This window comes from Mesoplodon mirus (assembly GCF_964341445.2).
Source record: "Mesoplodon mirus genome assembly, chromosome: 8".
Classification (NCBI taxonomy): Eukaryota; Metazoa; Chordata; class Mammalia; order Artiodactyla; family Ziphiidae; genus Mesoplodon; species Mesoplodon mirus.
The window spans coordinates 87,343,816-87,368,929 of NC_138984.1; the positions used below are offsets into that span (position 1 = coordinate 87,343,816).

A 25,114-nucleotide genomic window follows, 5' to 3' on the forward strand; every position below is an offset into this window, starting at 1 on the left:
ATTATGTGCCCTTCTGATTTCTTCCATGTCCTTCCATCAAGGAACACGTTCATGTCAAAAATCCCTTTAGGAATGATCATAGCATAATCTCTCCCTCTGCCGATGTTTTTTTAATTGGGATTTCGCCTAAGAATTCCCTGAACATGTTACTGACCCTCACCCCTATATTTCAAGCCCTTAGCAATGACTTTTATCTCATTCTTTCCTTGTTACTTTTTTTTCTTTGTAGACCTGGCCAGAGGACCGTGGATGACCTAGAAATTATCTATGAAGAACTCCTTCACATTAAAGCCTTATCCCATCTTTCTACCACGGTAAGTTGTCTCGTAGCTGAGGCGGCGGGGAGGAGCGCACGGTTTGAGTTAAATGCACTGTTAGGCCTGAAGGAGAGTATTGGAGAGTGTGGGCGTGGGGCAGGAACGCCTGAATTCTCCCTCACAAACGGCCCCTCCTGTTTCTCACGAGATCCTAAGGAAGCTACATCCATGTGCAATCACCAGAAAAGGATCAAGTATCACTACATTATTAGTAGCTGCCCTAAATGCCAAGGCAGCATGATGTGAGTAGAATTGGAACATATGCTTCAAACTTCCTGAGTCTTGGAACCCACATACCTAGACAAGAGAGCCAGGCCTTAAGAGGGGTGTCCCTTCCATGACATATAGAGCCGTGTGTGGGAGCGGGGCTGGGGGGGCAAGAAATCAAGATGACCAGCCCTGGCCCAAGGGGCCAGCTCCACCCAGGTTTGCTGCCAAATTGAGAAAGGAAGCAGAAGGTGCAAGAGAGCATTAGTTCAGATATCTTAGGGCACAAGAGCAGTACCTGCTAGTGAAAAATGGCCCAACGGCGGTATCTGACTCTGAACTTTTACATGACTAGGGTATTTAGAAGAACAGTGGACAGAAATGTCTCCTGCCATAGGAGGGACAGAGAAACACAATTTCCAGGCAACACAAGTCTCCTATATGCTAATAATTCAATAATAATAATAATGATAATGAAAGAAGCTGTTTCAGCATCCACGGATCACAGGTTTTATGCTGGACTCCTCAGCAATGTCTGTCTGCTTAATCTGTCTTTCATTCCCAGCTCACTAGGCGATATTATGCTGTCACTGTCACATGGTGGCAGGGCCTGTAGTCCCTGCTCTGGGTGGGTAGAGTTCAGGTCTCCACTAAGAGCAGTGAGGCATTCACCACAACCCCAAGCAGAAAGGTTCCAGATCCTTCCCCCTTCAACCCAGACAGGACTGCCTTCACATCCCTCCCACTCCCTGCACTACTGGGGATCCGGAAGCTTGCTCACCTACATGGAGTATCCAGGGGTCTGGTCCAGCCCAGGCTCCCCTCCCTCCCACCACCCTGCTGTCATCTTCACTCTCTCCATGGTGGGACAGGTCTAGTGCCCGGGGGCCTCACCCGGGGAGCTCCTGCATCTGTAGGGGCAGCAGCCGAGGCTCCACGAGCTCATGCTGGGGAGGGAAGTGAGGGAAGGCCCCTTTTCCCTACCTGTTGACTGGATCCCCAGCATGTGCATGTTCTGACTTCCCCAGCCTTGGTGGAATTGGGAGGATTGTGGGTAGTGGAAAGGAGGAGTCTTCTACCTCATATCCCAGATACCCAGGCACTGTGGAAGATCTCAGGTTATTTGGTTCTTAGGGGGAGAGAACATAATTTGGGACCATAGTTTGGAATTTTAAAAAAAAATAGCTCACACATTTAAGCTTAATTATTCAACTTCAAGACATTGAGTTTTCTAACATGTTTGCAGTGGTGCATGATGTGTGATTCAAAGAAGAGCCTCCAGGAGCAAGAGTCATGATATCGTGGTTGCTCTCACCCTCTCACCAAGATGAAAGATAGGCAAAGAAATTGCCTAGTTCATACATGTGAAACCAAGTTTAAACAGTCTCTAAGGAGATTGTCCTGTATGAATTAGCTTATAAAACAGCTTTTTGTAAAAGCTTTAAGAGTCTGGTGACACAAGACATGGATGCAACGTAAATGTCCATCAACAGATAAATGGATAAAGAAGATGTGGTATATATATACAATGGAATACTACTCAGCCATAAAAAGGAATGAAATAATGCCATTTTTAGCAATATGGATGGACCTAGAGATTATCATACTAAGTGAAGTAAGTCAGACAAAGACAAATATCATATGATATCTCCTATATGTGGAACCTAAAAAAATTATACAAAGGAACTTATTTACAAGACAGAAGTAGACTCACAGACATAGAAAACAAACTTAGGGCTACCGAAGGAGAAGGAAGGGAGGGATATATTAGAAATTTGATATTAACAGATACACACTACTATGTATAAAATAGATAAACAACAAGGTCCTAATGTATAGCACAGGGAACTATATTCAATATCTTGTAATAAACTAAAATGGAAAAGAATCTGAATATATATATATATATGCATAACTGAATCACTTTGCTATACATTGTAAATCAACTATACTTCAATTTTTTAAAAAACTAAAAAAAGAATCTAGTGGCACATCTAGTGGGAGTGGCTCTAGACAGGAGGAGCAGCAAAGCAGAGTGGGAGGTGGCCGCGTGGAAGTCAGCACTGTTCAGAAAGAGAAAAAGTCCCTCCCCAACCCCCCCAAATCTGGCCTTTCCCCACATTCTTTCTCTTTTCCTTCTAGGTGAAACGGGAGTTAGCAGGTGTTCTCATTTTCGAGTCTCATGCCAAAGGAGGAACCGTGTGTAAGTGAAGACTGTAATCGTGCATGGTGCCTGACTGGCCCCCTCCCGAGGATGTGCCATGGGAGCCTGACTGCAAATGCTCCCCTTTCTTGGGCCTGGGTCTGACTTGCCAGGATGTCATGTGGCACCATTTGTTTTTCTGGACCTGTGATTATTCCTAGCACGTATCCCTTACTCTGCAGCCCGCTGGGTTTTGGGTGCCAGCCTGGGAGCAGTTGCCAGCCTGTGTCTCCACTTGCTCCCTCCCCTGCTGGCTCAAGGCAGTGTTTAAAGAGGGTGAGATGAAGTCAGTGCTCTTCAGGGGGGACCCCAGGCAAAACCTTTTCACAGTGACCTCACTTCAGTTTGTGGCTTGAGAAGAACTAATCTGTCTCTTGAGAGGCTAGTTAGAATGGCACACTCTCCTGCCTTCTTGTTCTTCTCTCATTTTCACTATCAGCTCCAAGCCTGAGAGAATTTTTTTGCCCCAAATATTTATGCAATACTAATATGTAGTATCTCTCCAGCATGCACGTTGTAGTTTAGTTCTGTGATCATATTTGGGAGCAAGAAATTGAAATGTCATATTAATAAAAGTGCACAAGGGCTTCCCTGGTAGCTCAGTGATTGAGAGTCCGCCTGCCGATGCAGGGGACACGGGTTCGTGCCCCGGTCCGGGAAGATCCCACATGCCGCGGAGCGGCTGGGCCCGTGAGCCATGGCCACTGAGCCTGCGCGTCTGGAGCCTGTGCTCCGCAACGGGAGAGGCCACAACAGTGAGAGGCCTGCATGCTGCAAAAAAAAAAAAAAAAAAAAAAAGTGAGCAAAATTATTTCGGCTGGCACTTCCCACTCGTCCTACAAAACCTTTCTTGAAAAACATGGTAAGTGGTGTATTCAGATCAGGAAATGCCTCGTTCTCTAATCTCTCTTGGAGAATAGTAACACATACCAGCATGCTACCTTTCTCAGGAGTTCTACAGTAAAGATAAATTTCACACCATTTAAACTGACACTTCCTAAACCCAGTGAAACATAGAAAACATTTATAATGGACACCTGTTAACTTTTCAAGAGACATTCTTTGGAAAATCTTGCTCTTTCTTCACACTGAGTTGTGTTAGTCAAATTTAAGCAGAGACCATGAATTGTAAAAGCAAAAAGAATTAAAAATGAGTTTCAAATATTTTACTTTTAGTCATCAAAAGTGGTATTTCTAACATTGATATTTACTTTAGTAAGAATGTCTTTTCTTTACATTTTAAAGGTTCACTTTTAATATTTTTTTAATTTTTATGATCACTGATGGCTTATAACTTTTCTTATTCTTTTCACTCACTCTTACTGATGGTTTTCATTTTATCATGAAATACTTAAATATTTCAAACAAAAAACTAGCCTAGAGGTTGTTACAAACACCATTTTTTTTTTTTTTTTTTTTTTTTTTGCGGTACGTGGGCCTCTCACTGTTGTGGCCTCTCTCGTTGCGAGCACAGGCTCCGGACGCGCAGGCTCAGCGGCCATGGCTCACGGGCCCAGCCGCTCCGCGGCATGTGGGATATTCCCGGACTGGGACATGAACCTGTGTCCCCTGCATCGGCAGGCGAACTCTCAACTACTGTGCCACCAGGGCAGCCCACAAACACCTTTTTAAAAAACATTTTTTATCAAATAGTAACCTTATGCCATATTTTTTCATATTTTCATTTTTTATATTTTCTAAAAAATGAAATTCTACATTTGAAGGCTCCTTGTTCCCTCCTGTATCTCATTCTTCTCTTCCCCTCCCCAGGGTAACTCCTACCCTATATGACGTGGTTATCATTCCAACCCATTTTTAAAAAAATATGTAGATATGCATCCATCAACACTATGTAGTGCTGATTTGCATGTTTTCAAACTTCACTTTACCATTCAGAATACTTTTAAAAACTGTGTTCTATAGTTTAGTAAGTTTTGACGAATTGTGGGGGAAATGTATTGCTTTAAGGAATGGATAGCTGGTGAATTTGTATCTAGTGAATACGTATCTTTAGGGCACAGCAAGGAGTGCAGTATTTCTGTTCCTTTCACATTCTAAAGAAAAGGAAGTAATATTCCACCTGAATAAGTTCGTATTTGCCAGTAATTTTTTTTCCCTTCTGGAGTTAAATGCATAATTCTGGGGACTTAAAAATGAGGATTTGATAAGCTGTAATTTATACTGATGTGCTTCTACTCTTGTCATAAGTCTTTTCATCTTTTTGTATCTAGTGTTTAACCAGGGGGAAGAAGGCACCTCCTGGTACATTATTCTAAAAGGATCAGTGAATGTAGTCATTTATGGCAAGGTATATATATCTTTTTTTCTTTCTGAAACTTTATTATGCTCCATTTACTAGTGGTTCTAAGTATTAACAACTTAATGCTACAAGTAAACTTGCTACAACATTGTTCCTCTGTGCAGAAAAGACATTATAACATCTCTAATCATAAATTATCTAAGTTATTATACTCAGAGTAGTACTGAACTTTCTGGGGCTCCTGGATTATAATGTATACATTTAAGTTAGGCCCTAGCCCAGATTACTCAATGAAAGAGAAATGAAACATTATAATGTAATTATGTGATTCCCCCCCCGCACTTGGCATCCCTGGGTACAGCCTGTTGATATATACAGTGTTTTAGGGGTGGGGGGCAGGTGGGTGTTTGCTCCCTTTCAGGGATCACCTTCCTCTGGATGTGTTGCTCTCTCCAGGGCGTGGTCTGCACGCTGCACGAAGGCGATGACTTTGGCAAGTTAGCGCTAGTGAATGATGCCCCGAGAGCTGCCTCCATCGTCTTGCGAGAAGATAACTGCCATTTCTTAAGAGTAGACAAGGAGGATTTTAACCGGATCCTGAGGGTGAGTCCAAGGTGAAGTGTGGCTGAGGGGCGTTCCATTTTCACTTTTGCCAGGTAAGAAGAATGAGTGTAGTGTTAATTGAGCAGCACAGTGATTAATGAATGCTCTAGGGCCAAAGGGCCTTGCTTACAAACTTGGCATGTTCAATGTGCTGGGGTGGGTTCTGGGGTCCAGAGGTGATATTCCAGTAAAGCTGCAAATGTGCCGTGCTGTGCTGGACCAAATAACCCTGCACACACCTGAACTGGTCCATGGGCACTGAAGACAGATAGGGATGCCTTGGCAAAATGTCAAAGTCTGAGACATTTCTCTTTGCAATCCTAGGTTTCCCCTTTTGTGTCCTTCCCCACCTCCCTCTCCACGTGTTTCTCCATCCTAAACCTCCTGTCTCTTCCCAAATCTGAATCCTTCTCATATCCTCACACTCCCTCTAGATTTATTAAGTGACTACATTTTAGTGGCAATTAATGTCCGCCATGGTTACTCTAACCAAGCATTTTCATTTCAAGTGCTTTTTGTCAAATTGATTCACACTAAAGGAATTTCAGACTCTGGCAAGTAGGTGAAGAATAGTTGGGGTTGTAGGAGGAGCCATGAGATTGCACTTAGAGATGGCTCTGCAGATGGGCCTAATGGAAGCTTGTTAAAGTATTTGTGAGAGTGGGTGATGGTTAGAATAGATGGTCCCTAGGTTCTCCCCACCATCCAGCTCCTGGTCCCTTGGGAGGGACAACCCAGCTTTAGCTGGTGGAAGCCTGATTGTGGACCACTGGGCATGGTGATATTGTCCCAGCACCCCTGGCCTTTCAGGTGGCCTATGGTCTATCCCACCTCACCCAGAGACACTATTCCCTCCAGGATCACTTTGCTCTTTTCCCTTCCCTGCTGGCTCACAGAGCAGACTCCCTTCTATGCCTTTCCCAGCCTGAGCATCTTTCTCTCTCCTACCCTAAAATCCTAAATGCACCTTCTGTGCTTTCTGGTACATTTGGCATTATTTAATGAAGATTTACAGTCTCGTTCCCTTTCCTTATGTGTGGACACCTATTCCTACACAACCTTAAGCTTTTGCCTTTGGCAGCAAAATTTCTGACAACAAAGTTTGTCTTAGGAATGCGTTCTCTTGATGCAAAAAAAGTTGTTAAAGATTAAAGCATTGACTAATATAGAAAAACTCCACATGGAATTTGATTTGGTTTTTATCCAGTCTCTTAAAATAGGAACCAAATGAGGAGGAAACGTGCACTAAGTTTTTTTAATAAATTATTTTTTAATGACATTGAAATTTGAACTTCACTCTTTTGGAAGTTTACACACATGAAATTTGCACTCAGCCACAATTATTCTTTGAAAGAATCAGATTAGGACCATTATCATGGATATAATTTAAAAAATTATTCAAAATAACTGAAAAGTGTTTTTAACACATTTCAAACTGATAGTTTTTACAAGTCTTGATTAGAGGGAAAACATGCCACTCCTAAGAAAACTAAGTACCCTCAGAGGATAATCAGAATGAAAGAACTCTGCTGAAGCTGAGTGCTCTTTGCCACGTATATTTATCAAGAATAAGTGCACTGGCTCTCCTCTCTCTTTCTGCTGTACCACCCTCTTCCAAAGGTTTCTCTGAGCACACTCCTCTCTCCTCAGCTGATTTTCTGCATCTCGGGTAACAGCAGACTTTTAAAACCACGTGCCTCCAACCTCATCTGGTCCTTTCTCTGACCGTTCCAGCCCTTGACTTTGAAAATGACTTAATTTGTAGATGCAACAATTAACATCACAAGCACCAAATGAGTTTCTGAAGCATTTGAAATTTTTTTCATTGTCTGAGAAAACGGCAGCATCTGTATGTGGTGTAATTTGTATTTGCAGGACGTTGAGGCGAATACAGTCAGACTTAAAGAACATGACCAAGATGTCTTGGTGCTGGAGAAGGTCCCAGCAGGGAACAGGGCTTCTAATCAAGGAAACTCACAGCCTCAGCAAAAGTAGGTTTGCATCCAACACTGCAATTGCCAGACTATGATTAACCTTTTCACATGGTATCATCATCTCTACAATAGCACGTTCTCCTTTTTTGTGGAAGACGGCAGTATGTGTGACTTTTTTTCTCTCTATTGACTAATCACACATCGTGTGGAGTATAATGTATCTGTTTCTGGCACTGCGTCGAGCTCGGTGCTGCCTAGAGTAATTCGGGGGTGAATATTCCCCCACTGTAAAAACACCCCCTTTGTATGTGTGCAACTGTAATAGCTTGGAGCAGAAGGCAACAGCTTTGGAGAGAACAATGGGAATAGGAGTGTCAGGCAGCTCAAGGGATACGTAGGCCCCCTGGGGGTGGAGAACCTTTGGTATTTGAATTTCATATGTAGGATTTCTCAAGAAGTGTTTTCATCATGCTGTCAGAATGAGCATCTTTGATGGAAACCCACACTTCATATATAACACAGTCTATTTTTTTAAAAATATTTATTTATTTAGGCTGCAACGGGTCTTAGTTGCGGCATGTGGGCTTCTTAGTTGCGGCATGCATGTGGGATCTAGTTCCCAGACCAGGGATCGAACCCAGGCCCCCTGCATTGGGAGCGCAGAGTCTTACCCACTGGACCACCAGGGAAGTCCCAACACGGTCTATTGACTGTGGCCTGGAAACATCCATTTGGCCTCATCCATACTTATTCCTGCTAACGTCTGAAGGGTATTTGCTTCACATTGAACATCAGGTCACCCATTTAACTTGACTCTTTTTCTGTATGTCTGTGTTCGGTTCTATCTTTTGCTGCAACTTCTTACATGAGACTTCTTTTAATCAAATGTATGAACATTTGAATAGTTAGGGAAATTAGGAAATGTAGCTCTAAGAAATTATAAAAAATTACAGAATCTCATTTTTTAAGTAAACGTTAATTTTTAATCCTAGAGTAATAAACACACCAAGTCTGTAGGTAAAGAAATGTGGCCACAGACTATGTTGAAATGGAGTGCATCCCAAGTATTTTTCTTTTTTTGCCAACAAGTAAATGGGATGTTCCCATTAATCAACCCACTCACCATAAATGATGAGTTTTAATTGTTTAGACTGAAAGCCCAAGGCTCAGACATTTCATCTGGATGAGTCAACATATCTGCAAAGAAGGCAGGAAGAAATATAATGTTACTGGAGAGCCATAGTATATCTTGCATATTTTATCTAATCCTTATTACAACCCCTTTTAACAGATGATGGAAAAATTTAGGCTCAGAGAAGTGAGTTCCTTGCCCAGGATGACAACACTTTTAATGATAGAGCTTGCATTCAAGTCCAGCTTGACCAACTTCTGAGTCTATGCTCCTTTAGCCTCACAACTTACTCTAGCAAAATATGGTATATAGATACTCTCTCCTCAACACTATCTAGTAAACGTTGCAAAGCAATATATTTCAAAAGGGCTGACATAAAATAGACTATATAAAAAACTATCCCTTCACTTACAAACCTATAAAATTACCATCCAGAATTCTTTATTATTTTTCTATTTTTCACTACTATGCATTCTTGAAAAATGTTCTTGCTCAAATGTTTTTCAGCAGTTGTCCTTCCAGCCCACAAAGGAGGATGAGGATAAAAATATTTTTTATGTGAAGTCTGGGACTACCCCCAGTGATTTTCTTTAGTGCTCTGAAGTATAACTAGACCATTTTATAGTGGTCATCTACATTCTTTAATAATGATGCAGATGTCTCAGGAAAATTTTGCTACCTGAAAAAGTAAGCCTTAAATGCTTCATAACCTTAAAACATTTGACCAACAGGGCCCCGGAGGCCCCCTCCCTTCACCTCTTTATGGCATGGGAAGATGATCAAAAGTGTTTGCATGTTACAACAGCTTCCATTCAGAGTGCCCTCCAAATATAGGTTTTTTTATGAAATCAAACTAAAGGGAAAAGGAGAGCCCACACGCATTAAATTTATTTTAGGCCTGGATCTGATTTCTGTTATAGCTCCTTATTTGTGTCCTGTAGACCAATCTAAATTTCTTATATGATTCAAAGCCTCGCGCATGTTCACAGCACACCATTTAGGAAATGTCAGGCATACACAGAAGCGCACCATGCCAACCATTCCCTGAAGGGTAAAAAGCCACTCTTTCAAAGGGTCGTTTTCCATGTTGAGTTTTCCCGAGCCAGACCGGAGTTGAAAAGGGAGGGCCATGTAAGTGAATTTTGGCCTAATGTTCTGGACAACTCGAAGAACATGGCAACAACTGTGTCTCTGGATGGACTTAAAATTTAGGATCCTTTAGGGCCCCTGTCTCCTCAGAAATTATCTTTTTTCAGCTCAAAGAGGGTCACCATGTTGGTGCTGATAATGTTATTTTTCTGATTTACCTTTACCCTGAGAAATCCAGAATAGTTTATGCATACAGTTGGCCCTCCGTATCTGGGGGTTCCACATCCATAGATTCAACCAACCACAGATGGAAAATATTTGGGAAAAAAAATTTTTTCAAAAAGTTCCCAAAAGCAAAACTTGAATTTGCCACACACTGGCAACTGTTTAAATAGCATTTACACTGTATTTACAACTATTTACATAGCATTTACATTGTATTAGGTATTATAAGTAATATAGAGATGATTTAAAGTATATGAGAAGAAAAAAATAAAAATAAAGTATATGAGAAGAAGTGTGTAGGTTATATGCAAATACTACGCCATTTTATATAAGGAACTTGGACATCCATGGATTTTGGTATCTGCGGCGGTCCTGGAACCGACCCCCTGCAGATACCAAGGGACAACTGTACATTTTAAACGTTCAAAACTGCCTGACTCTCCTCAAGCCACTTAACTCTGAGTGTGATATTAAAATGTCAATAGCAAGACAGTATTTCTCATGCTGGATAAACTATATGAAACCCTCAAATATTTACCATTTTAGGTATCTCCTGCTCTGTGGTTATGTGGTTTTAATAAGAGAGAATTTGAAATGACTATTCCTGTTTTAGTGACTGTGTTGCTTTTTCCTTAGACAATCAACCACCCAATCGTTCAACTCCATCCTGTTTGCAGAAAGATAGTCTCTTTTAGGCACCATTCCCCACCTCTTTTTTTGTTCCGGATGCAGATAGACGTGTCCTCATTTCCAGACTTGGTGTTAGAAAAAGACTTTTCTCTCTCAAGTTTAGAACCTCACAGCTTAGATAATATAACCAATCAGGGTTCTCTTTAACTTGGACTACAGTAACTTCTTCATGCAATAAACTGAAGAGAGCCATACTGTCTGGTCTTCAAGTCTTCTCCATGTAAAAAGAGGTCAAGCAGTAGGCACCTGGCAGTGTCCAGCATGAAAGAAAGTAATAACATGTTTCAGCCAAGCCCAGAGCTGCAAGATCACAGGCCAGAAGCTCCCTGTCCCTCCCTCTTCAGAGTTCCTGGTCCTGAGAGATTACCAACCCCTGAATAGCCTTCTGTGGAGCTGAGAAGAGAGATAGGATAGGGTAAGGCAGTTGTACCACTAGAGGAAGACTTTGGCAGCAAAAGACAGGTGCCCTGATGTCTGCAATTGACCAGGTGGGCAGAGAGTATAGACGCCATTTTCTCTTACTAGTGAGCCGAGAGCATTCAAGGCTTGCCACCCAGGTAAGCCTTTATTCATTTTGGCCAGACAAAAACCCTAGCTAAGAAATGTCCTAACCAAGAACACCAGAATGGGAAGCCAGCCTTCTGGCTGCCCTCTCCAACTCCAGTTCCTTATTCGTGTGGCCAGATGCTGCTCCTCTTCCAGGTCATCTTGGAAGGGTCATCAAAGAATCATATATTTTAGGAATTATTGAATGAACTCAGCAATTTTCTCCATTTAAGTATTGAAAGTCATTTATAGATTCGCCCTCTCCTTCCCTCAAATAGTCATTGCCTATAAGAGGAAAAACCCTCGTCTTCTATGCTGTTTACTTTGAGAAAAGGGTCATACTTTTCTGATTAAAGTAGTTTTTTTTTGTTTTTTGTTTTTTGTTTTTTTTATTACCTGGCTCTTCCTCTAGGATCCAAAGCCAGATTCTTTCAGAGATTAAACTCTTCAGCTTCCTTTTGGTCCTGAGGGCACACACACACATGCACAAACACAATAGGTTTAAGTAACAGTTACCTTCCAAATAGACTGCATTTGCTACCTTGTCCAAAACCGGGGTTGCTTCACTCACTCTGTGTTCCCGGGCACAGGGTCATATGTTGCATTGCCTCTTCTTCACTCCCTCAGGCAGGAGGTTAAGACCCTGAGATTGACTACATTAGAGATATTCTTGGGATCTCAACACACTTCCTCTAAGGTCTCAAACAGGCAGGGAAAGGGTATTGGTAAGGAGGCAAAAAAACCCTGAGTTCTGGAGCTGAATTCTACCACTGCTTTCTAAACACAAGAGAATTTTATTTTCATTGTTGTTTTTCTTCCCTGTCATTTTGCCCTAAGTGAAATGCCAAGCAGAAGAGCAAAGTCTACGTTTTGGAATAGGAGTACCCAGATCCCATTAATGTATTTTGCCTATAGCTTTCACCCACTGTTTTTGACCGTCTTAAACATGACTTTGAGATAACCCACCTTCAATTAAAAAAAATACATCCTCCCATGTTGATTGAAGAGCTTCATGGCTGGATCTTGTGATATGATGCCTAACATCCCCCACCCTGCCAACTAATTGATATTTGACCTTGATATAAGTTACATGGATGTTCCACTACTGATTTATTTCCTATTCAGATGCTACTGGGGTTTGTTTGCTCATTGGTGTTTTGGGGGGTTGTTTTCTCTTATTCTTAGCTGCATTTCCAAAGCACATACCAGTGTACAGTTGGGAAAGACAGAGCATTCCAGAAATAGGCAGGGGAATCCAGTGTGCAGTCGAAATTTTGCAACAAGTAACCCATATATGGATAACCTAGTTTACTGTCACTTCCCCTTGCCCTGAGCTGCCCCGGGATTTACATGTTCCTTTTCACTCCCCCTTGGAACAAGGCTGAAATGCCTCAGTTCCCAGCCTGCTAGAGCCACTCTCTAAGAAGTTTACTTTAGTCCCATGTAGGGAAAAAAGAATAATGTTTTAGTAACTACTTCAATTTGTGATGTTTCTGTTGCCTTCCTATGTGACTTTGACAAGGTACATGATCCTTCTTACCTTATGGAGAATATGGGTCACAAGTTGAGTCCATATGGTTCCCTGGGATCTCAAAAAAACCCCCAAAAATGTAGATATGTAAAATGTTATATATTAATGATTTGCCCACTTTTGAAAAACTAATGATGGTTTTATTTCTTATCCAGGTATACTGTGATGTCAGGAACACCTGAAAAAATTTTAGAGCATTTTCTAGAAACGATACGCCTTGAGCCAGCTTTAAATGAAGCAACAGGTAAACACCTAGAACAGTTGTGTGTCTATTAAATCCATGCAGAGCATTGTAAAAAACATTCTGAGTTCATTCTCAGTGTGTGTAGCCACAGCAGTTTTAGAAATGGGTCATGTGTATGACCATTAGAAGAGCATCCTCCTGACCCTCCTCTGCCTCCTCGTCCTGGTTGTGCTTTGTAGATGGCTCAGTCTCGTTCATAGATATTAAGAGTAGCCTTCCAAAGGCATTTGTTAAGTTATCATTTAGATCCCACCTTCCGTAGGCAACTCTTAGGCTATAATTTAAATAGTACCTATTCCCATCAAGGATTTGAAGCTGCCTCTGTAAAAAGCACAACTGTGCTCCAACTGGGAGTAAAGTGGTTCTTTCTGAGATTCTTGGCCTGCCCCAGAGTGTAACAAAACACCACCTGTATTAGATTCCTAGGAGCTAGAACAAAGTGCCACAAACTGGGTGGCTTGAACAACAGAATGTATTGCTTCTTAGATCAGGAGGCTAGAAGTCTGAGATCCATGTGACGGCAGGGTCGGTTCCTTCTGAGGGCTGTGAGGGAGAATCTGTTCCATGCCTCTTGCCTAGCTTCTGGGGGTTTGCTGGCCATCTTTGGCATCCCTTGGCTTGTAGGTGTGTCACTCCAGTGTTTATCTTCACACAGTATTCTCCCTGTGTCACTTCACATCGTTTTCTCTCTGTGCATGTCTCTGTGTCCAAATTTCCCCTTTTTATAAGGACATCAATCATATTGGATTAGGTCCCACATGAATTATCTTATCTTAACTTGACTATATCTGTAAAGACCTTATTTCAAACAAGGTCACATTCTGAGGTACTGCGAATTTGGACTTCAACGTATCTTTTTTGGGGGAAAAAATCAACTCATAATACCACCTTCCAGTGAACCAGTCTTGTTAACTAAGACACAGAGATTTGAGGGTAAATGAGATGAATCTTACCAATGAATTAAGTGTTCAGAGTTTGGTATCATTCTCCACTTTGGTTACCATCTTATGTGTGACTTTGGAACAGCCCACATTCATTTGCTACTGGCCCCTCAGAATAATGGGTTAATATTTTAAGCACACTGAACTCCATAGAAGAAGATTTCTCACTGAAAGAAGTTCAAAGACTTATCTAAAAAACTTAGTAGTAGTTCAACGTCCAGTTCTGTCATCTTTGCAATATACTCAAGGTAATGTTAACATTATTATGGTTCCTAAAAGTATTTTACCACTGATTTACTTCTTATTTTATCTTCTCATTCCAGTTTCTCATTTTTTATATACATTATCTAAGGTTTTTTATGTAGTGAATTATTTGGGGAGTAGTAGATTTAAAAGCCAGGATCTCTGGCTCCAGTGCAGCTATTTTCAGTCCAATATTTGTTGAGGATCTTGTTGGGCTGGTGCTAAGCTGGATGCTTAGGACAAGGCAGTGTGAACAAGAAACCACCCTCCTGTCCTCAGGAAGCTTATAACCTGCTACAGGACCTAAAGGAATGTGCAAACAACTTGATCATAAGGCTGAGGGGACCAGGCAGAGTGTCACAGAGGATACAGCCTTTGAAGTGGCCCTGAAGGAAGGCAGGTAACCAGTAACTAGAGACTAAGGACAAAGCCTTCCATCCTGAGGGACAACATGAGTGCTGACCTAGAAAGAGACAAGGAGGACCAGGTGGTCTGGCTTTGCTAGACTATTGTATACATAAGTGTCAGAAAGAAGGTAGGGTCTAAGAATTAGGGTCCAGATCTCAGAGCATCTTAAATGTGAAGCTAAGCCTTGAGAAGTAGTTGAAGATGTCTGAGCAAGGAGAATGTGATAAGATCTTTTCTTGAAAAAGGAAATCCTTGAGGGACCAGTTATGAGAGGATTGCTTGCTTCCCAGAGGCAAACATAACCTCAAACCAAATTTCTAGGACCCAAGGTCAGGAAAAATACAGATTTTTCCCCTCTGATTAACTGTTGCCCAGAATGTGTGATTGCATAATACAAGAAACAACATCTTCTCTAAAGTGAATATTGTCCAAAAAGGAACATTCTAGTGCATTAGAGACTATGGAATCTAAGAAAAGATCTGTAAGATCTTTACTACCCATGAAGAACAAATATATTCTTCCTTTTAAAGTCACTTCTGAAAGAGGAGGGGACTGGATTATTGCTTCTTAAAAAGTTGAAGGCCAGAAATCAGTGTATATAGCATAGCTGCCACTTAGGATATGACTCCTGACCCTTCCATTTTTTATATTAGAACTAAGTTCACATCATAATTTAATACTGAACTTTACTCCCTGCAGTTTTTTTCTGATTTTGTTATTCTTGCAAGTAATGTTCATGGATTGGATGAAAGAATAAATCTGTCTTTCTTATAATCAAAAATATGAATTACTATATCATCATCCTAAGACACTAAAAATAATCTTAGTTCTGCCCCATAAAACTCATGGATGCAGTGGGGTGGGAGACCCTTAGCATTTTTGGATTTACAATAAGAAAGAGATGTCAGAGTTGCCAGTGAAACTGGTTTACATCGTAGAAATGAACACCCCTGGGTTTGATAGTACATTCTCTTAGTTTACCCCAAAACATGTATTTTCTGCCTGAGACCTTTTGGTTTCCTAGACTTTCTACTTCTATGACCAGAATTAGTCCTTGAGTGACTTGGAAAATCATTTTCTAGTAGGAAGTGATTTTTTTAATCGGTTCTCAAGAGTTACTGCTTATGAGCAGAGAATAAGAAAGCTACATTGAGATGTGGGTGCTGGGTGATTACCATGCTGATTGACAGTCTCGCCAGCCTTGGAGCACGCTACTCAAATCTCTGCTTTAGCAACATTTAAATTACTTTATAGCACAGGCCTCGGGGAGCCTTATAAGCAAGCATTTTCTCTCCTATCCTCAGAGAAATCCTTTATATCTAAAACATATAAAGATGACACTAGATGTTAAACTCAGACATGCCAATGAACGTCCTTTCATACCTAAGAAAAAAAGTTCTATACAGCTTCTGTCTGACACCTCAGCATCTTCTCTGGCTCAGTATAATGGGACTGAAACCACTAGTAACACCTAGTTATGACAACTTTGGATTACACTCATCACCTATATTTAAATGAGTATAATGGTATTATGTGACGTGATATATATGTTAACTAAAGCTAAGGTGGTAATCATATTGCAATATGTACATGTATCAAATCAACACTTTGTGTATCTTAAACTTACATAATTTATGACAATTATATCAATTTTTAAAAAATACGTATAACAGTTAAATCTTTAGTCACTGATTGCAACTTTGATAGTATTTGTTAATTTAAAACACACTGAAAATTCAATACATATAGTTAGACAGTTTTCATATTTCTCACCCTTTTCTATTTGAAAAGTTATGTGAGTTTTGCAAATCTCAGCCATGGTAGTTCATTTTTAATTGAAAACCCCCATAAGCATCTTGGATTCCAAAGCTTTAACTTGTGTACTCCTAAGGCTTTCAGATCTGCCTTTATGTGCTTTCCCATTAAGGCTGCCTGGATAATACAGTCTTTGCAATGAAGAACCAGCATCAAATTCAAAATGAAGCTTATCTGGGGGGACTTGCCTTATTTCTTTTGCCATCTCCCCACTTACCTATCTAAAAATAGCTTCAAATATAGGACATACACCATTTTAATCTACTGGAGAGCTTTTGTTTTGCTTCAATTGCTGCTCACAGCCTTTATCTTGTCTTTTTTTTTTCTTTTCTGCTTTTGTTTCCCTCACCAGTTCTCTGCTCTTACCACCTCCTTTTTCTGTAATTCTCTCACCCTTTCATCTTTTATTGCTCCTTCTGGAAACAGAAGGTGAAAAAGAAATAAAGGAAAAGAGATATTGACAAAAGACAGGTGGTGTAAAAGACAAAGAAATGACCATGTCCTAATCCTGCATACATGGTACTGCCCATGTGTGGCTCTTTAATTTTATATATATATTTTTTAATTAATTGTGGCTCAGGTGACCAGTGTCATTATTACAAGTCTGTCTCTTTTAAAACTACCGTATGTTTTGTCCATTGTCCTAAGAAATTGAGTTTTGATCTCAAGCTCTGTCAATCGTATTATTTTTATACACAGTGCTTCTTTGTACAGTAAAACCACAATACCCCAAGCCGATGTGTAAGAACCACTGGCCAAGAACAAATGAGTAGATACTCCTGCTTTCCTAAACATTTCTACAGGCATCTAATTTCCTTTTCTGCTTTGTTTTGCCCCCCTGCAGATTCTGTTTTAAATGACTTTGTTATGATGCACTGTGTTTTTATGCCAAATACCCAGCTTTGCCCAGCTCTGGTGGCCCAATATCCTTTTGTTGTGAGAAGTCTGTTCCCTCGACAACACCCCACATATATACGGCCATTATCTCATTGCACTCTCTCAAGGTAAGTCATGGCTCGGGCAGAATTGTGCTTTCCGCCCTTGTCGAACTCTGAAACATCAGCAGTTTTCCCCTCGCACAGGTTTCCAGCTCTCCCTGGCATGGTTTTGCTGTGCCGTGTTTAAGGATTTCCTCCTTATTCCCTGTGCAGAGAAAAGTGAGCCAGTTTACCCTTATAAGGAAGGTAATGCTGATGAGAAATATACACACCTGGGAGGTAGGCCAGAGACGGCTATGGTGAACAATATTATTAGGGAATATTGTTAGGGATAGTTTCCTAAGCTTGGAGACAGACTTGGTACCTCTGTCAGGATACCTGGCAGGATGGACGGTGATCTGTTTGTGTCCCTCTAAGCTGTAGTATTAATCAGAACACTAACCTGATGAGATATATACAAGTTATCATTGGGGGGGTCACTTTTCTTTCACATTCATCCTAGTCCACCCTATCCTCTAGATACCGAAATTTATTCCTTTGTGGCTATTTTTATTATTATCCCATGGACTTACATCAAAGATATAAAACTTGAAATTCTAATGGCAGTTCCTCTAGGTAGCTTCATAGTGAGCTTGTTTGGGGGCAGCTTTTCAATAGTCTATTGAGTTGACCAGTGGGTGTACAGTGTCTGGCACAGAGGGAACATTCAGAAGATAGAAGCTGAATAAAAGGAGTGAATATTGGGGCTTCCTTGGTGGCGTAGTGGTTGAGAGTCCGCCTGCCGATGCAGGGGATGCGGGTTCGTGCCCCGGTCTGGGAAGATCCCACATGCCGCGGAGCGGCTGGGCCCGTGAGCCATGGCCACTGAGCCTGCGCGTCCGGAACCTGTGCTCCGCAACGGGAGAGGCCCCAACAGTGAGAGGCCCACGTACCACAAAAAAAAAAAAAAAGGAGTGAATATTATGAATGAGATATACCCTCAACTTTGGCAGAATGTGAAAGTGTATTTTCCAATTCTGCTTTATTTTTAAAGCAGCAAAAAGTTAGGCCCCCAAATACTTCGGCCTTCTTGAGCAGCAAAATATATTGAAGGAGAATGGCTCTCTTTTCTCTGAGCAATCCAATCAATGTGGCATGTTTTCCTTTTTCAGAATTATAATTGCCCTACCTGATTCTCATTTTCTTGTTCAACCATAATTCTCTTTGAAGTCAACAGAATGTGTGAGGATAGGAGATTGGAGTTGAATGTGCTATTCAGAGGATGCTGCAAGAGTGAGATTTGGGTGTTTATTTGCCTGGAAAATATCTTTCCAAGTGATGACAGCTTAATGAGACTTAAATATATTACATATTCTTTCTGGCTCATATTTAGTTTTTCTCAAGTAAAATTGACACATTCAGGATCTCTCTGTGCTCTTTAACTCCATACTTAGTTATCATTATTAGACCTTTGAGATTTGTTGGAAGGAAAAATAAAAGCCACCATTGAGTTTAGATTTTTTTTTTCCCCCAACAGTTAGCATGTTGATAAGCTTAAGGCAAACAAAACCAAAAGAAGGGTGAGAGAACGTAGTGGGCCAAGTCATATCTTTACAACTCAAAGCCCCAAACTTTAAGCTTATATTCTTCTGGCAAATTCTGATTTCTTATTAGCTTATTCTCCTTCAGAATTGATTGAGAACATTCATAGCACTGACCTCTGTTCTTAAAACAGAAGATCCTAGAGGGAAAGTCTATGCCATGCCCCAGTAGGGATGTGGTGGGGATAATGTTGCAGGGAGGAGGAGAAGGCAGGAAAGTGGACAGTAGAATCAAGGGAGGCCTGTGATATCCAATCCTAATTCTTTTTTCAGAGATGGAAGGAATCAGGATGGTTGGGTATCATCTACACTACCTAGTGCCCTCAGACCACCTCCTTCACACCCCGCCCTTTGAGAACTTAGATTCTCTTAATTGTTCTATTTTGAATCAACTCTTTACGTGTCAGGCACCACTGACCCACATTATACTACTATATTATCCTTACAGGACTCTATTGGGTTAGTATCAGCTTTATTTTACAAACAAGGATTCTGAGGCAAAAACAAACATACCCAAGGCAAGTGGCAGAATTAGGATTTATCCAGGTCTTAGGATTCCAAGCATGGGGTGTGTCACTTTTTTTTTCTTCACAACTTATTTCTTTAAAAGCTTATCTTTTAATTAGAGTTTAAGAACATTTCTTGGTAATGTATTGCATGCATGATACATGTTTATCTGTGCTTCAGTTGGCTAAAAACCAAAGTGGGCCTAATTTGTTGAAACCAAATAAATAGTGTCCAATAGAACTTTTTGCAGTGATGGAAATATTGTATATCTGTGCTAGTCCAGTAGCCACTAGCCTTGAAATTGGCTACTATGACTGAGGAACTGAATTGTTAATTTTATTTAATTTCTATTAATTTAAATGTAAATAGCCAGATGTGGCTAGTGGCTGCCATATTGGACAGCTTAAGTCCAGTCCTTAGATACTGGGAGTAAAACAAGAATTACTGTCCTCTAATGCCTCGAGAAAGCATGCCAGGGAGGCCAGGAACTTATCCTGCTGCAGGCAAGCGAATGGAAAGGGCTCTATCCTTTAAAGTCACATATGTGTAAGTGTGTTTATATCATGCTAAAGACTCAAGTTTTAGTCCCTTTGCCTCCAGGGAGATGTTATATAGGCTTCTTATATAAGCTCCTTTTTTTGGTCATAAGTAACATAAACCAACTGTAAGTGACTTAAGGAATAAAGGAATTCATCAGAAGGATGGGGTAACTCAGAGAACTGAAGGAATCCTTAAAGAGTCCAGACCTTAGAAGGGAACCTCGGGGGTAGCAACTAAGGAACAGCTTTTAGAGTAAATCTACTCCAAACATCCTGGGCCCTCACCTCATTCCCACATCCCTGGGAATAGCTTGAGTCACTGCTGATATATTGGTCAAAGAAAGGCAAAGCACTTTACTGGACAGTTTTATAGAGACTGCCTGTAAAGAAAAATAGAGAAAGTGGAGAAATAGACAATGAACAGTCAAAAAAAAAAAAAACACACATATAAACTGCTTAGCACCATGTCCTCATGTGACAGGGAGATAGAATGTAAAATGGAACAAGTGGGCTAATACCCATGTTGTTATGGGATTTAAGGATAGTAAAATATAATACTTAACCACGTTCCATTAAAGCACTTATACTGAGTGAGTTGATTTGGCTGAGTGTTTTTAAGTACTTAATATGTGTGACTTTTCATAGCAGCCCTATGAAGAAGTCAGTGTTTTCACTGCTCTTTTTCCAAATCAATAAACTAGGATAATGAAAAATTATGATTTGCTCAGAGAAAGGTAATTACTAGTACAGAAAAGATTTGAGCCCTGAGCCACTGGCGGCTATTTCTGTCCTTAATCCACATTGTATGTCTCCTCCAATTTTGCTTTTAGCACAGAAGAAGATGGTAAAACTCTGTTTAACATTAATATTTCAGGCCTTTTATGTGCTAATGAGAGAGACTCTCTATTCATTAGATATGCTTGGGACATGATTTGGCCTGATGAATACAAGTGCTTTATAATGAGTTTTTTAAATGATATTTGTTCAATTTCTGTACTTTTCATCTCTAGTTTCTTTAATCTTTTTAAAATCTGTACTTAGAATTCAGTTCAATTTTCCATTAGTCTTTAAAAAGAAAATTAAAACCCCCTATAAACCTACCAGGTATTACTATGGTTAACATTTTGGTATGTAGCCTTCCAGTCTTTTTTCTATACATATAGATATATGCTTTGAAATGTAAGAATGGGGTCATACGCTAAATAATTGTGTATGCTTTGTTACTAAACAAACAGAGCCATTTCTCTCCCACTAATTTTTTCCACACCATTTTTCTAAATATAGATAGCTTTGTCATCCTTAAAAATAAAACATTCTCATTGTAAAAAATTCAATTTACAGAAAAAGAGAACAAAATTCACCTGGTATCTCAGGTGAATTGTATTATGAAAAAGCTTTCAGAAATTATATACATGTATAATTTTATATAATTTTATATAATTTTATCATGTTGTATATGCTTTTTAAAAATATGGTTTTTTTCACTTAACAGTATGTTGTGGATATCTTTTCAAATCAGTATATATAAATAAAACTACATCACTTTTTCCAGATAATTCCACAAACACTGAACACTTACAGTGTTATACTGTGCTGGGCAACAAGGAGACGAGGATGCATGAGAATAACATGTTATCATTTTTATTGATTCACAATATTATATGGTAGATATGTCATAATTAATTTTCTTAGCCTCTTCCTATTGAATATTTAGATTATCTCCACATTTTTTCCTATAACAAACACAGTGGGATGAATCAGCATCCTTCCAGCTAAACCTTTGCCCACATATATTCCTTACTTTTAAGTTTCTAAATGTAGGCAAAGAATACGGAATATTTTAACGCTTTTGATGTTTATTACTGAATTGCTGTCCTATTGTTTTAATTTTGTGTTTTATGGTTAAACTCTGCCTTCTTTTTGTCTGTACAAATGCAGGCAGGCCTTCAGTTAAGTGATCACAACTAAGTTAATATTATTTTGAATTTTAATAAATCTATCTTTGACTCAGAGCATTTTCACATCTTTATCTTTCCAACACCAGCCCCCACATGTGAGGCAAAAAAGACACTGGTATGATATTTATTTACATTTTACAAGGCACTCGGAAGCCAAATAACCACCTAAGATTCCACATATACTAACAGATGTTTGGAGAAACTCCGTGTAGCATTAATGTAATTGCAGTTGCAATGGACATTGTATTTGAGTCCCCACCATCAGTGCCATGTCAGGTGGTCAGTCTAGCTGGTCATGGTAATTGGCTGCCTTTGACCGCGATTGGCTCTCACATTGCAGGCCCAATGTAGACAGGGCCAATGAGATTCAAAGAGAGGTTTCCTGGGACTTCTGAGTAAAAAGCAGTTAAGAGAACAGGAACAAAACAGAAATGGACTTGCAGACTTTGAGAACAAACTCATGGTTACCAAAGGGGGCGGCGACAAATTAGGAGTATGGGATCAGCAGATATAAACTACTATACATAAAACAGATAAGCAATAAGGATTTACTATATTGCACAGGGAATTATAGTCAGTATCTTGTAATAACATATAATAGAATATAATCAGAAAAAAATAACTGAATCACTATGCTGTACACCTGAAACAAACACAATATAGTAAATCGACTATACTTTAATAAAAAAGAAAGAACAGGCAGCCTGTTGCCCCAACTGCCTGTGGCAGCCATCCTACAACCATTAGGAGAATGAGCCCTATGACAAAGCTGAGATGAGTTGAGGGTCAGGGAAAAAATGAAGTCTATGATGACATCATTGCACTTGGACCAATCCTGAAGCTTACCCTACCGATAGAGTCTCTGTTATGTCAACAAATACAGCAATACTATCTGTTCTAAACAACAATCTGTTGTTTAGATATTCTGTTGTTGTTTAGAATCTGTTGTTTAGAACAGATTGTTACTTCAGCTGAAAGAATCTTAAGTGATAAATGGTTTATATTTAAATGTATAAAAAGTTAAATACAGCAATAATTTTGGTCAAATATTTTCTCTTAGTATCCTAATTTCTTTTGGCTTAGTATTGAACATGAATTTTATGCTTCTGGCGTGGAAATAATTTAGTTTCTTGAATTAAAAAGAAACTATGGAATACAGATTTGCCACTAAGTTTTAGCTAAAACTGCCTTTGTATGTATTACGTCCCTTATACAGAAACAAAGTAAACACAATAGCTTTCCTTACTGAAAAGGCAGAGTCTCCATCCTTTATTTCTCTGTGAAAATGACCTGGGGGTATTCTCTTTATAAGTTGACTTGGGTTCTCTAAGAGGAACAATTACCAAAATTTGTAAATCAAGATTTACAAAAGAGCATCAGATTCTTAAAGCCATGTTTTTAGGAATATTCTTGGCACTTCTAAGGAAGATTGTCAACTTAAATTTTGTTGAAGCCAAATTTTACCATTTTATTAGTCCTTTACTTGGTTCCAAAAAGTGTTTGATCCATGTGGCACTATAAGAACAATTTATCTCTGCAGATATGCAATTTCAGAGTTTATTTCCAATAAGGAAGGCTTGGTTTGATGATGATATGAACATGGTATCCTCTTTCAAAGAAAATGACTGTATTATCAGATATTCTACAAAGTATTTTATATGCATTTTCTCAGCCTCATATCAACACTGTGAGATGTGTACTCTTTTTGCATTAAGGAAGTGAGACTGAGCAGATAAATAATTTGCCCCAAGTTACATAGCTAGTAAGGGTTGGAACAATATTTGAACCCAAGCAATTGTTGCATTAGACCAAGTCCTAACTGCTCTGCTATGAGTACAACCCCCTGACTAAAACTATAAAGAATAGCCAAGAACTAAAGGCTTCTAAAAATGCAGAGAAGTCTGAAAATCAGTGAGGAAAGAAAAATATTCTGAGCAAGAAAATGGGAGGCAGAAAGAGCTCATGTGAGCTCCAAGTTAATAGGTGCACACAAACACAGGAGCAGCTGTGTTGGTAGGAATAGCATCACAGTGTTAAACTCAGAAATGCCTGGGCCATCCATTTAAAGATTTTGTATTATTTCCAGAGGTGGATCAGTGATAATGATGATCGATAACCTGAGTACCTAATATGTCTCAGATACCATTCTACATGGTTTACCAGTATTGCCTCGTCTCCTTCTTAACAGCAATCCTGTAAAGTTTACTGATGATGGAGAGACTGAGGCTCTAAATGGTCAGCTAACTGACCAAGGGTCTCACAGTTGATAAGTGGGGAAGCCAAGAGATGAACCCAGATGGTCTAATTCCAGGACTTGCATTCCCAAGCACATGCTGCATCAAGGAAGGAGTAGACTTGGTGCTCAGGATGTGGGGATGCTCCACAAAGTCAAGCAGGGTAGTAAAGAGGCCCATAATACAGTAGGAAAAGCAAGAGCTCTGAAGTCAGAAGACCCGTGTTTAAGACCTGCATCTTGAAACCTATATTACTTGGCAATTATCCTTAACCTCTCTGTACCCCATCTATATAATAGGGGTAATTATACCTGCCCTACCCACCTCACCAGGTTTTTGCGAAGATCAAATAAGGCTATGTGTGGGAAATACATTATAAACCTTAAAGCCCTGTGTAAATATTGCCCCCTATAAATAAATGATTGTACCATCATGAGAGGAATATGGCATAAGATAAAGAATGCGCAAAAGCTTTGTCTAGTCAGTGGGCAGATGACCCCCAAAGTTTGTTTTCAGCTTCAAGCAGAGATCTTGTATGCAAAGCAGGGTTTTAAAAAACAACAACATTGAAGAGTATCAGTTTGGATGTTGATAAGTGTTTTATAAATAGCTGCATAATTAGCATGTACTTACTGCAAAAAGTATACATAATATTTTATTCCCTGTTGTAGGCTGTAATGAATCTGCTGCCTCTACATCCTAGGAGGTTTTCACTTACCTTCCCCATGATAATTTTAATACATGGAACCATTATTAGCTGAATTAAGAATAAGTAAATGAGCAGTAAAAAAAAAAAAATACAGAAAAATTACAGGTGCCTGTGGTGAGTAAGATAATAACTAGGTAAAAATATATGAAATAATTACAGTGTTTGAACGGCAGAGCCGGCATGAGGAAAATGCCTCAGTGGAATATTAAACCTGCTGTTGGCAGGGTAAAAAGACTCTGTGGCCTTCACCTCTTCTGATTC

General features: G+C 39.8%; 1 protein-coding gene across 1 annotated transcript in view; it reads left to right on the forward strand.

The window, feature by feature from the left end:
• Nucleotides 1-25,114, forward strand: part of RAPGEF4 (Rap guanine nucleotide exchange factor 4) — a gene marked incomplete at its 5' end in the record, with an annotated part of 310,415 nt that overhangs the window by 243,190 nt on the left and 42,111 nt on the right. Inside the window, 7 exon segments of the mRNA XM_082631169.1 lie at nucleotides 230-314; nucleotides 2,667-2,727; nucleotides 4,959-5,035; nucleotides 5,444-5,590; nucleotides 7,466-7,581; nucleotides 12,893-12,981; nucleotides 17,233-17,324. Of these exon segments, the coding sequence (XP_082487295.1) occupies nucleotides 230-314; nucleotides 2,667-2,727; nucleotides 4,959-5,035; nucleotides 5,444-5,590; nucleotides 7,466-7,581; nucleotides 12,893-12,981; nucleotides 17,233-17,324 (667 nt within the window).